Source organism: Hemitrygon akajei, chromosome 23 (genome assembly GCF_048418815.1).
Source record: "Hemitrygon akajei chromosome 23, sHemAka1.3, whole genome shotgun sequence".
NCBI lineage: Eukaryota > Metazoa > Chordata > Chondrichthyes > Myliobatiformes > Dasyatidae > Hemitrygon > Hemitrygon akajei.
The window spans coordinates 12,542,350-12,555,527 of record NC_133146.1 but is presented as its reverse complement, the minus strand read 5'-3'; the positions used below and the strand labels follow the sequence as shown (position 1 = coordinate 12,555,527).

Genomic DNA, 13,178 nt, shown 5'->3' with positions numbered 1-13,178 from the left:
CAGGTGGCGTGTGTGCAACATGGAGACCCGGGGATCTGTTCTGCATAGTTTAGCAACACAACAGTGCACCAATGTTTTGTATCAGGAAATCCTCGATTTATTGATTTGACAAGACAATGGTTCTCGGCTTTTCGTCAGCGTGAGGAGAGATGCCAGCAACATCTGTCTGCAGCCGGGATAGTGTAGCTGCTCTGCTCACCCATTACAAAGATCTGGCGTGGAAGCTGATGGATGTTCCTTCCACAACTGGTGATGTGGTCACCTCCTGAGTCCAAACAGAAAGCACCCTCTCAAAAATACTCTGACTCACTCACTCACTCACGTCTTTACACAGTCGATGCACATAGATATACACAGACACTGTCACAGACACACACACATGCACAAACACACACACTCACACACACACACACGCGTGTACACAGACACACACACATGCACAGAAACAGACATGTACACATACATACATGGTCACATACATACACACACACAACACAGACACCTTGACAAACACAGGTATTGCCAACGCACACAGAAACATACATTCACACACAGCTATGCTCACTTACACACAGATAGAGACAGGTAGCATACATACACAAGCTGACACTAACACTGACAACAGACACTGACACACACGTGTATTGACACGCACGCACACACACACAGAGCACACAGATAGAAACATACACACACTCACACTGACAATGTATGCACAGAAACATATGCACACAAACATTCATACAATTTCTGTCTCTCACAAACAACAGTCGTCTTGACATACACAGAATTCACACACAGCACAAACATTCACCCATGTAAACTCACACACACATTCACTCAGAGACAGCACACGAACAGAAACTGACATTGACGTGCACACACAAACAGGCACTGATAACAGACACATTGACACAGGTACTTGTTGACACACACACACACACACACACACACACACACACACACACACACACACACACACACACACACACACACACACACACACACACACACACACACACACACACACACACACACACACACACACACACACACACACACACACACACACACCAGACTGTCCCAACATATTAGGAGTTCACAATCTATCTCATTATCATCTTGTATTTTATTGTCTGCCTGCACTTTCTCTGTAGCTTCTGAACTTTATTCTGCATTGTTACTGTTTTCCCCCTCACTGCACTGTGTAATGATTTGATCTGAATGAACAGTATACAAGACAAGCTTTTCACTGTAACTTGGTACATGTGACAATAATAAACCAATTCCAATTGTAGTCAATTACTTGAACTGTTGAAGAGTAGAATGCTTTTGACCATGCAATGTTAACAGGAATTAGTACAGATATGTACAATTGCCAGCATAGACAAGATGGGCCGAAGGGCACACTTTGGGCTGAAATCCTTCATCAATACTGGAATAGGAAGAAGCAAAAACTGAGGGGATGAGAAGGAATATAACCTAGAAGGTGATAGGTGAAACCAGGCGAGGAAGGAGAGAGGAGATGGTGTAAGAAGCTGGGAGGGGATAGGGCGAAAAGGTGGAGGAGGTTCAAGAAGAAGGAATCTGATAGGAGAGGACAGAGGAAAGAGGAGGCGAGGACCCAGAGGGAGCTGACTCCAAAACTCAATCCAACTGTGCTAAGACATGTCAGTGGTAGAAGTTCTTAAAAGGTGCATGAGAAATATTACAATACTGCAATTACTCAAAAGCAATAAAGTTTAGACTTTATTAAAAAAGATTTGCATAATTTAATAGAACTTCAGCATCCTTAAGGCAAAATAAAGTTACCAGAAGAGTATTACATCACTGGCAAACATGCTGTATGGTATACAGTTACAAATCAGCCTGGGTAAAGGCAAGTATATGCGTTATAATCTTGAGAGGTTTCTTAATCTTTCAAAGAGATATGAACATCTTAGTTAATACTTTTATAAGCAAGACATCAAATATATTAAGTGTTGTTAATATTTTCTGATTCTGGTACTGCTAATTATATAATAGGACATTTTCACAACATGATTCTATGTCAATAGTTGCGTGGCGTTGCTGTGCAATGTTAAAATACAAAGGGTTTGAGAGCTGACAAAATGAAGTAGGGACTTAGTGGATGGAATGAAAGGATTAATGCGTGAGGGGCATTTGATGGCTCAGAGACTGTACCTGTTGGAGTTTAGAAGAATGGGGTGGGGTGGTGGGAAATCTTATTGAAACCCGTCAGATGTTGAAAGGCCTCGATAGAGTGGACCTGAAGAGGATGTTTCCAATAGTGGGAAAGTCTAGGACCAGAGGGCACTTCAGAATACAAGGATGTCCCTTTAGAGCAGCAATGAGGAGGAATTTCTTTAGCCAGAGGGTGGTAAACCAGTGGAGTTTGTTGGCACAGACAGCTGTGGAAGCTAAGTCATGGGGTGTATTTAAAGCAGAGGGTAATAAGTTCTTGATTAGTCAAAAGTTACAGGTAGAAGGCAGGATGGGGTTCAGATCTGCTGTGATGGAATTGTTGGGCAGACTCAATGGGCCAAATGGCCTAATGTTGCTCCTATTGTCTTACGGTTTTATGTTTTGTGTTCTTGTGTAATCCTCCAGAACCTGGGAAAGGAATAGAAACTGAGGGGTCGAGTATGGATTAACAAGGATCAGGGATCAGGAATGAATTCAAAGACCTCATCCCTTCCTCCAAGTGCATGGTCAGTTCTATGTATTTCTTTGTCAGCAAATTCCATTTCCATAGCAACACAGCTACTGGACAATGGGATTGATCCCTTTGATCCCATGACTCTTTGCAACTGCTCATGAAATAGGTGGGGGGGGGGTTGCTTAAACAACACACACAAATGCCTGCAGAACTCTATATGTTTTGATGTTCATGTGAAAATAAGGCTTATCTTTAAGTCAGGCGGCATCTATGGACAGGAATAAACAGCTGACATTGTGGGCCGAGGCCCTCCATCGGGACCAGAAATGAAGGAGGGCCAGAAGCAGAATGAGAAGGTTGGGGGGGTGGGGGGAAGGAGTACGCGATGGCGGATGATAGGTGAGGGGGAAGGTGAGGTGAGAATCTGAAAGGTGGGGAGGAGAGTGGACCATGGGAGTTGGGAAGGAGGGGGGGTCACCAGATGAGCAGGTGAGGAGAAGACAAAGGGAGAGAGGGAAACAGAAAGCAAGATTAGGAGGAGGGAAGAGGAATTATTAGAAGTTGGAGAAATCAATGTTCATGCCGTCAGGTTGGAGGCTACCCAGATGGAATGTGGGAGGTTGCTTGAACAACCTGACTGTGTCCTCATTGTCGTAGAAGAGGAGGAAGTCAACACTGACCGTTTACTCCTCTCCGTAGATGCTGTCTGATTTGCTGAGTGGCTGTGTTGCTCAACATTTCCAGTATCTGCAGAACCTCTTGTGTTTAGGTTTCATTTAATTGCTCCCTAGGTTCGGGTTCAGACACAATAGCACAGCAGGTAGAGGCTCTGCCCCAGGGCTCCTCCAACCCAGGCTCAGTCCTGACCTTGGCTACTGTCTGCGTGGAGTTTGCACGTGTGTTTTCCTCCTGGTGCTCTGGTGTCCGCCTTAAAAAAAGGTGGTAATTATCTACTGTAAGCTCTCCTGGCTGCTGAGAACCAGGGGACCGTACTGCATGTGAGGGAGAACTGGGATGTGATGAGGATGCTTCCTATAGTGCAGGAGTCTAGGACCAACGTGCACAGCCTCGAATACAAGGTTGGCCCTTTAGAACAGAGATGAGGAGGAATTTCTTTAACCAAAAGATGGTGAATCTGTGAAATTCTTTGCCATAGATGGCTGTGGAGGGGAAGTCAGTTGGGTATATTTAAAGCTGAAGTTGATAGTTCCTTGATTAGTAAGGGTGTCAAAGGTTATGGGGAGAAGGCAGGAAAACAGGGTTGAGAACAATAGTAAATCAGCCATGATGGAATGGTGGAGCAGATTCGATGGGCTGAATGGTCGGGGATAAGCGGAGGAATGGGATTGATGACCTGAGCCAGCACAAACTCAATGGGCCGAACTGTCTCCCCCTCTACATCCTGAGAAACTTTGGGAATGGCAGGTGAAGGGAGGGAGACCATGACACAGAGGTTAGATAGAAAGAGGTCACCTCTGTCCCTCAGTGCCAACCCAATCATATCCCCATCCCGCTATGTTGCCTTTTACCCATAGCAACAAAGCCAAGGTAGTCGAGGGGGCGAGGCTGCCGTAGCAGCATCGAGAAACCTTACATTGATGGTTTCTAGGTTCAAATCCCACTGTGGAAGCTGGTGTTTCAAGGAAGCAAGCACAGTCTGGAATGAAAGGTTGGAGACAACACTCCCTGGAACTGCCTTAAAATCTGGCTCAGTAATGGCTCGGACTATGGGAGTCTGTATAGGAAAATCAAAGCATGCAGAAAACCTGACATTGAAAAATGCTGGAAACTCTCAGCAGGCCAGGCAGCCTCTATGGAGATAGAGTCAAGGTCCTTTTTCGGAACAATTCTTGTGAAGGGCCTAGGTCCTGAAATATTAGCTCGGTTTCTCCTTACAGAGACGCTGGAGGTTTCCAGCCTTGTCTGCTTTCAACTTAGCTGAAGGTTTGGAGTCACATATAGATCACAGCAGTTTTTTTAAAATTTATTCAGTTACGGGATGTGGGCATCGCCAGCTAAGCCAGCATTTATTGCCCATCCCTAGTTGCCCTTGAGAAGGTGGTGATGAGCTGCCTTCTTGAACCACTGCAATCCCTGAGGTGTAGGGACACCCACAGTGCTGGTAGGGAGGGAATTCCATGACTGATGATTGAGGATGATAGATAGTTGTACAAGAAACTGGTGAGGGTGCATTTGTGATATTGTGTTCAGACATTCACCCTTTTATAGGAAAGATGCCGTTAAGCTGGAAAAAGGTTTACAAGGATGTTGCCAAGATGCAAGGGACTGAGTTATGGAGAGAGGTTGAGTTGGTTTCTGTTTCCACTGGAACCTAGAAGAATGAAGGATGACCTTATAGATGTGTATTAAATCACGAGGGGCATATGTAGGGTGAATGTATACAGTCTCTTCCTCCAGGGTTGGGAAATCAAGAGCTAGAGTGCTTAGGTTTAAGTCGAGTGCAAGCTCGACTTCAACATTTAAGAGAAGTTTGGATAGGTGCATGGATGGTAGGGGTATGGATGGCTATGGTCCTGGTGCAGGTTGATGGAAGTAGGCACTTTAAAAGGATTGGCATGGTCTAGATGGGCCAAAGGGCCTGTTTCTGCACTGTACTTTTCTATGACTCTGTGAGGGGGTAGAAATTTAATAGAAACCTACAGAGTAACTTTTTACAGCCAGAGGGTGGTTAGTATATGGAATGTGCTGCCAGAGGAAGTGGTTGAGGCAGGTACATTAAAGTATTTAGAAGTCACTTGGACAGGTGGATGATTAGGAAAGGTTTAGAGGTATTTCTGGGCCAAATGGATTGTTTCTGTGCTATATCACTCCATGACTCTATCTCACTCACTGAAGTTCATCAAGGAACCAAACAGGTATTGAAAACAAGTTCACTGTTTCTGACACGGGCCTTTCTTAAAAAATACCGAGGTTTACAATGACTTGATAATAAAATTTTGAGTTCCAGAGTGACATTCAAACTCCTATCTCCGCATCAGTAGTTTAAAGTGTATATCCACAAGAGCTCATCAGTTTGGTATACGGCAATGATTACTCCAGATTCCAGACTCCTCACTCCAGACTCCAGGCTCCAGAAGCGCAACGAATACTCCAGATTCCAGACTCCAGAAGCACAATGATTACTCCAGATTCCAGACTCCAGGCTCCAAAAGCACAATGATTACTCCAGATTCCAGACTCCAGGCTCCAGAAGCACAATGATTACTCCAGATTCCAGAAGTACAACTCATTAAAAGTGCTTATTTTCCTTCCTGGATTTTGAGCTGATAGGATAACCCATATCTTTCTGCTGGAAACCACTAAAGTGGGATATTCCCTTTATTTCTGCATTGAAAATCCAGATCAGGGTAAATCCCGTTCATCGTCCACCACCAGGTGTAAAAAATGGGGTAAAAAGAAACTTCTGAGAGAGGCAGGAAACCAAAACAGGAGATGCTGGGGGAAGAAATACTCAGCAGGTCAGACAGCATCTGTGCAGAAAAAAACAGGCAACGTTTCAGGTCTGGGACCCTGTATTGGATTGACAGGAAAGTTCCAGTAATCTGGGACCCTCAGGACTAAGGTGGCACCAGTCTGGCAGATTCCCTGCACTGTCGGACTTCATTCTGATGAGTTTAATTTTGCTTCAAAGATGAAAGATTAGCTTTATTTGTCACGTACATTGAAACGTATAGTGAAACGTGTTGCTTGTGTCAAGTCAAAACGGTGAGGTTTGAGCAAGTGTTGCCTTGCTTCCGGTTCTGGAGCCAGCATCGCACGCCCGCAAGCCATTTGACTCTAACTGTACGCCTTTGGGACATGGAAGTAAAACTGAGCTCCCGGAGGAAACCCATGCCGTCCTGGAGAAAACGTACAACTTCCTTACAGACGGCAGTGGGAATTCTCCCCCCAGTGCTGATCGCCGGCTAAAGCTGTAAAGCGATGCGTTAAAAATATCTTTTTAAACTATTTATTACAGTAGTTCAATGGATTTTCCATTGAACTTGGTGAGCTCACAGGGGGACAGGAAAATCAGCCCTGGTGAGTTTAAAGAGAGTGGGAAATAGGACCCAGTGAATTTCAGCTTGTATCGATTTGACACAGTAAGCTGAAATGTACATTTTCTCTGGACCTTAGCACTGGCTGCAAACCCGTCCATGTTCCTAACTCTACATTTGACTTCCCTTCTCACTTCCAGTCTGGACCCCACTCACACTCCGGTTTCAGACTGAGTCAGATCGATACCTTCAACCAAAACTCACCTGCCACTTGTCACCCACCATCCGCCCTTCCCAATCCCCCTCCTACCTCCATCTAAGATAAGATCAGTTTTACTTGTCACGTGTACATTGAAGCATACAGTGAAATGTGTCATTTGTGCCAGTCCGAGGATGTGCTGGGGACAGCGCTCGAGCATTGCCATGCTTGCAATGCCAACATATTGTGCCCACAACTTACTGAGCCTAACTGTATCACTTTGGAATGTGAAAAGAAACCTAATAAAACCTATGTAGCCACAGGGAAATCGTGCAGACTCCTTACAGTCAGCAACAGGAATTGAGCCCCTCTCATTGGCACCGTAAAGTGCTAACCACTTCGCTACCATGCCCCACGTCATCCTATTACCCCACCTCGGCCACCTACCATCTTCCGGACCCTGTCTCAAACCTCCCCCTCTTCTCTTTAGTATTGACTATTCCCCCTTTCCACCCTCAGCCCTGATGCAGGGCTTTGACTCAAAATACTGATCATTCTTTCCACCTGTGGACCCACAGGTCGCTGCCTGAACTGCCGAGTTCCTCCAGCAGATTGTTTGCTGGTCCAGATTCCAGCATCTGTGGCTTCTCGTGTCTTTGGGATTGTTGATCAATTGGATATCAGATTATCAGAGTACTTGAAAAAGGAGAGCTTTTACATCAGCTCAATGGAGCACATTGTCTCTTCCCGTGCTGCATTAACTTGCAAGACATTACAGGGAAATATAAACGACTGGACAGAGACACAAGAGAAGTTGGAATCTGGGTACAGTACAGCAGTGAACAGAGGAATGCTATTACAATTCCTGTCACTACCTGGAAGGGTACTTTCTTCCCGTGACCGCATGGATTTCCTCCAAGTGCTCTGGTTTCCTCCCACATTCCAAAGACATAGGGATAAGTAGGTTAATTGTTCATGTGGATGTAATTGGGCTCACTGGGTCAGAAGGCTCTAAATAAATAAAAATAAATCTAAAAACTCGGTGGGTCAGGCGACATGTGTGGAGGAAGAGGGATGGTTGACGACCTCGGATCTGGTCAAGCTACTGGATGGATGATTGGACAACGTGTGTGTCTGTGTGTTTTAAGTCAATGATTTCAAATCTGTGTCATCTGCTGCCTCCACTTGCAAATGGGGTTTGCTGATGACAGCAGGACATCCACCCTCTGTATCTGAGCCAAGGGTAAATGATCATCAATTTTGCCCCTGCCTGGGTCAGTCACCTTCTACGCTAATATTTCAGCACTGGTCAGTGGGCAGATGGGTTCTCCTCCCTCTCCTTATCACAGGATTGGATGATACAAGCTTCAGGTAGCTCCCCCTGTGAAACGACCTATTGGGCTTCTTCATTCAGGGACATTAAGGGATGGTCAATAAATGCTGATCAAACACCTAGACCCGTGAAATCATTAGGATGGCTAATGGATGCTGATCAGAGACTTGCAGATTTATTCCGTTCACGCGGACCGACCGTTTGTATGCTTGGATGAGATTCCATGCAAATTTAGATTTGAGTTACCGGGACGATAACTAACTCTTCCTTTAGTTCGGTAAGATGCGGTGCGCTTATTCATAAAGGCCTCTCCGGGTCCAACAAAAGGTGTAACTGCTTGCCTTAAATACTGTTCCTACAATCGAATGACCCCGTTGGACATTGATAGTACAAAGTACCGTAAGTCCAGTTCATTAGCGAGAGCGATGGCGGAGGAGTTGTGCAGGCTTGGGTTATTGCATGGTCCAGGCCCTCAACTGCGGGTTCACCTGTTACAGCCACCCCGCAGAGGAGGCGTCGGAAAAAGTGTGCGAGGAAACAGAAGGGCAGCAAGCCCGCTGGAATCCGTGCTGGGTTAAAGGCTAATCCCTGTAGGCCAGCTCTCCAGGTCTATACTGCTCTCTGCTGTTCACGCTCTGGAAAACAAACTGACTATCTTTGTCTACAACTGACCAAGCACGAGATGAGGAACGGCTGCGTGCTTTTTCTTACAGAAACGTGGCTCCAGGACAACATCCCATGCACCATCAATCTTCAGGCTATGCCACTCAGGGACCTGTGCTAATATTATTTGTGACCGTCTGTACCGGATTGTAACTGTATGTGCTGTGTGTGACTATATGTGCTGTTATTTTCACCTTGGCCTCAGAGGAACAGTGTTTCATTTAGCTGTATGGAGTAATGACAATAAGCTTGAATTTGAACACCGAAGATGCTTGAGCCTCAGTGGAGATCGGTGGACTGAGGCATTGTCCAAATGCTGCCATGTTGCAGCACCTCTGAGAATGTTAATGCTCTGGAGGGTGTGAGCTGATCTCAACCAGCAGAGCCAACTCCGAACGACAGGAGGAAGGATGGGTAAAGGCCGTGATGCCAGTCTTGAGAGAAATCCCAGGTCTTGAGCTTCCGGGAGGGGTGGAAACGGTCAGCTGCTGATTTCTTGTTGGTCTTGTTGGTTTTAACATCACTGCAGGACACAGAGGTAGGGTCTCAGTCTCCGGGCCACACGGCTACCGAAACTTGCAGGAGGGAGCGTTTGCATTCTTCACCACGTAGAATCCGATGGAGAGAGGTGGGATCACCACGATTCTCCCAGCTCGAAGAGTTCTTGGCCTCAAATCAGGAAGCGTCTCGTCGTCGACCATCGACAACTGGCGACCATTTAGCTGTACTGATCTGGAATAAATAAGACACACATCACTTGTCTGACATTCAGAAAAGCTTCAAATGGCAATGTGAAACAGATTCTGAACAAAGCAAGTATTGGTTTATTACTGTACCAAGCTTGTCTTGCATACTGTTCATACAAGGTGCATTGAGGTAGAACAAGGCAAAACAATACAGAGTGCAGAATAAAGTTTATCAGTTGCAGAGGAAGTGCAGTGCCGGCAGACGATTGAAGTACAAGGCCACATCACACGAGAGAGACTGTGAAGTCTAGAGTCCATCTTATCATTCAAGAGACTAAAAGCAACAGGATGGAAGCTGACCTCGGTACTGGAATTGGTTTATTATTGCCACACGTAGAGTGAAAAGCTTCCCCTGCATATTGTTCACACAGATCAAATTATTCCCCAGTGCACTGAGATAGACCAAGGAAAAACAATAACGGAGTGCAGAGTAAAATGTAAATGTGACCGAGGAAGGTCAGTGTAGTTAAACGGTAAAGTGCACATCATGACATGGTGATTGTGAGTCCAAGAATCCATCTTATAGAGGAGCTCGAGAATCGTGGAGAGTATAGAGAGAGTTCAGAGAAGATTTACTAGAATATTACCTGGGTTTCAGCACCTAAGTTACAGAGAAAGGTTGAACAAGTTAGGTCTTTATTCTTTGGAGCGTAGAAGGTTGAGGGGGGACTTGATAGAGGTATTTAAAATTATGAGGGGGATAGATAGAGTTGACGTGGATAGGCTTTTTCCATTGAGAGTAGGGGAGATTCAAACAAGAGGACATGAGTTGAGAGTTAAGGGGCAAAAGTTTAGGGGTAACACGAGGGGGAATTTCTTTACTCAGAGAGTGGTAACTGTGTGGAACGAGCTGCCAGTAGAAGTGGTAGAGGCAGGTTCAATATTGTCATTTAAATTAAAATTGGATAGGTATATGGACAGGAAAGGAATGGAGGGTTATGGGCTGAGTGCAGGTCGGTGGGACTAGGTGAGTGTAAGTGTTTGGCATGGACTAGAAGGGCCGAGATGGCCTGTTTCTGTGCTGTAATTGTTATATGGTTACATGGTTATTGCTCAAAAGTCTGATAATGGTGGCTGTCCTTGAGCCTGGCGGGACATGCTTTCAGGCTTCGGTATCTTATGCCTGATGGAAGAGAGAAGAAGAGAGAATGCTCGGGATGGGTGGATCTTTGACTGCGCTGGCAGCTCTCCTGAGACAGTGGGAAGTGCAGTCACGGCGGGGGAGAATGGTTTCCACGGAGGGGGAGGTGTTTCCACGGAGGAGGAGAGTGGTTTCCACAGAGGGGGAGAGTGGTTTCCACGGAGGGGGAGAGTGGTTTCCACGGAGGGGGAGAAGGGTTTCCACAGAGGAGGAGAGTGGTTTCCATGGAGGAGGAGAGTGGTTTCCACAGAGGGGGAGAGTGGTTTCCACGGAGGGGGAGAAGGGTTTCCACGGAGGGGGAGAGTGGTTTCCACAGAGGGGGAGAAGGGTTTCCACGGAGGGGGAGAGTGGTTTCCACAGAGGGGGAGAAGGGTTTCCACGGAGGAGGAGAGTGGTTTCCATGGAGGAGGAGAGTGGTTTCCACAGAGGGGGAGAGTGGTTTCCACGGAGGAGGAGAGTGGTTTCCATGGAGGAGGAGAGTGGTTTCCTCAGAGGGGGAGAGTGGTTTCCACAGAGGAGGAGAGTGGTTTCCATGGAGGAGGAGAGTGGTTTTCACAGAGGGGGAGAAGGGTTTCCACGGAGGGGGAGAGTGGTTTCCATGGAGGAGGAGAGTGGTTTTCACAGAGGGGGAGAAGGGTTTCCACGGAGGGGGAGAGTGGTTTTCACAGAGGGGGAGAAGGGTTTCCATGGAGGAGGAGAGTGGTTTCCACGGAGGAGGAGAGTGGTTTCCACAGAGGGGGAGAATGGTTTCCATGTTGTGCTGAGCTGCGTACGAGTTGCAATGACAACTTTAACGGAAAGGAAAACTTGCATTTTAAGTTTCAAGGCGTCAAAATGTCTTGAAGTCTCTGCCGCCAGTGAAGAATGTTTGAGCAGATGCCGGAATCTGGAATAATAATCTGCTGGAGGAGCTCAGCGGGTCAAACAGTGTCTGTGGGGCGATTGGGGGAGGAGTGAAAGAAAGTACCGACAATTTAGATCAGGACTGCGAGTGGGTGGTACAGAGACCAACCCTGCATCTAATAACCACTCTATATCACCTTTTCCCCTCTCCTCCTTAGACTATCTGCTCCCTCCACTCGCAGACCTGAGGCAGGATCCCAACCCGAATGTTGCCAACCCCTTTGCCTCCACAGACACTGCCCATGAGCCCCAGCAAGTTCTTCCAGAGCTGGTGGATTACACCACCCAGGTGCTAACGAGCCACAGAGGCAAAGAGCATAGGGCACATGGAACAGCCCAGTACAGGCTCGTTGGCCTACAAGGTGGTGTCAACACTTGAAACTACTCTAATATTAAGATAACACTTCCCTCCCACACACCCTCCATTTTTTTCATCCATGTGCCTATCTAAAGGTGTCCTAAATCTCCTAAAGTATCTGCCTCTACCACTACCCCTGACCATGCACACACCACTGTGTGTGTTAAAAAACCTTCTCTGACATCACCCCTATACTTTCCTCCAGTTATGCCCTCTGGTATTAAATATCACCATCCTGGAGAAACAAGTCTCTGGCTATCCACTCTATCCTATGTCTCTTATCATCTTGTACACTTCTCATCTTTGTTCCAACCTTTGCTCAACCTTTCCTCTCAAGCTATCAGACTCCTCAATACCCAGAGACTGGACTGATAAGAACTTATTGCCCTCTACTGTGCCTGTTGTCTTGTTTATTATTTATTGTAATGCCTGCACTGTTTTGTGCACTTTATGCAGTTCTGGGTAGGTCTGTAGTCCAGTGTAGTTTTTTTTTTCTGTGTTGGTTTACGTAGTTCAGTGTAGTTTTTGTACTTTTTCATGTAGCACCATGGTCCTGAAAAACGTTGTCTCATTTTTACTGTGTACTGTACCAGCAGTTTTGGTCAAAATGACAATAAAAAATGACTTGACTCAAATCCAGACACTATCCTGGTGAATCTCCCATGCCCCCTCTCTAAAGCTTCCATGTTTTCCTATAACGGGGCAACCAGAACAGAACACTGAGATGGAGGAGGTTGACATGGTGAAGGTTAGAGAGAGGGAACAATGGACTAACCTAAGGCAACCAGGCCCAAGGCTTGCACTCACAAGAGTCAGCAGGTGTTGGAACCTGAAGCAACAATCTCTCGGTTAGAGGTCATAGGTTTAGGGCGAAAGGTGAAATGTTTTAGGGGAACTCCTTCACCTAGAGGGTAGTGAGAGTGTGGAACGACCTGCAGATGGGAGTGGTGGATGCTCTTTCAGTTGTAACATTTTAGAGAAGTCTGGATAGATGCATGGATGAGAGGGGTATGGAGGGCTATGGTCCAGGTGTAGGTCGATGGGGCTAGGCAGAACAGGTTGGCACAGACAGGACGGGCTGAAGGGCATATTTCTGTACCGTAGTGCTCTATGACTCAATAAGGAGCTCAGCAGGTCGAGCAGCATTTGATCAGCTGGTGCAGGGTCTGGATTTCAAG

General features: G+C 46.4%; 1 protein-coding gene across 1 annotated transcript in view; it reads right to left on the bottom strand.

The window, feature by feature from the left end:
- Positions 1-1,731: 1,731 nt before the first annotated feature.
- hpse2 (heparanase 2) overlaps positions 1,732-13,178 on the bottom strand; it is a 375,037-nt gene continuing 363,590 nt past the window's right edge. Inside the window, exon 12 of the mRNA XM_073026938.1 lies at positions 1,732-9,584. Within this exon, the coding sequence (XP_072883039.1) occupies positions 9,419-9,584 (166 nt within the window). The 3' untranslated portion in view covers positions 1,732-9,418. The remainder of the gene's footprint in view (positions 9,585-13,178) is intronic.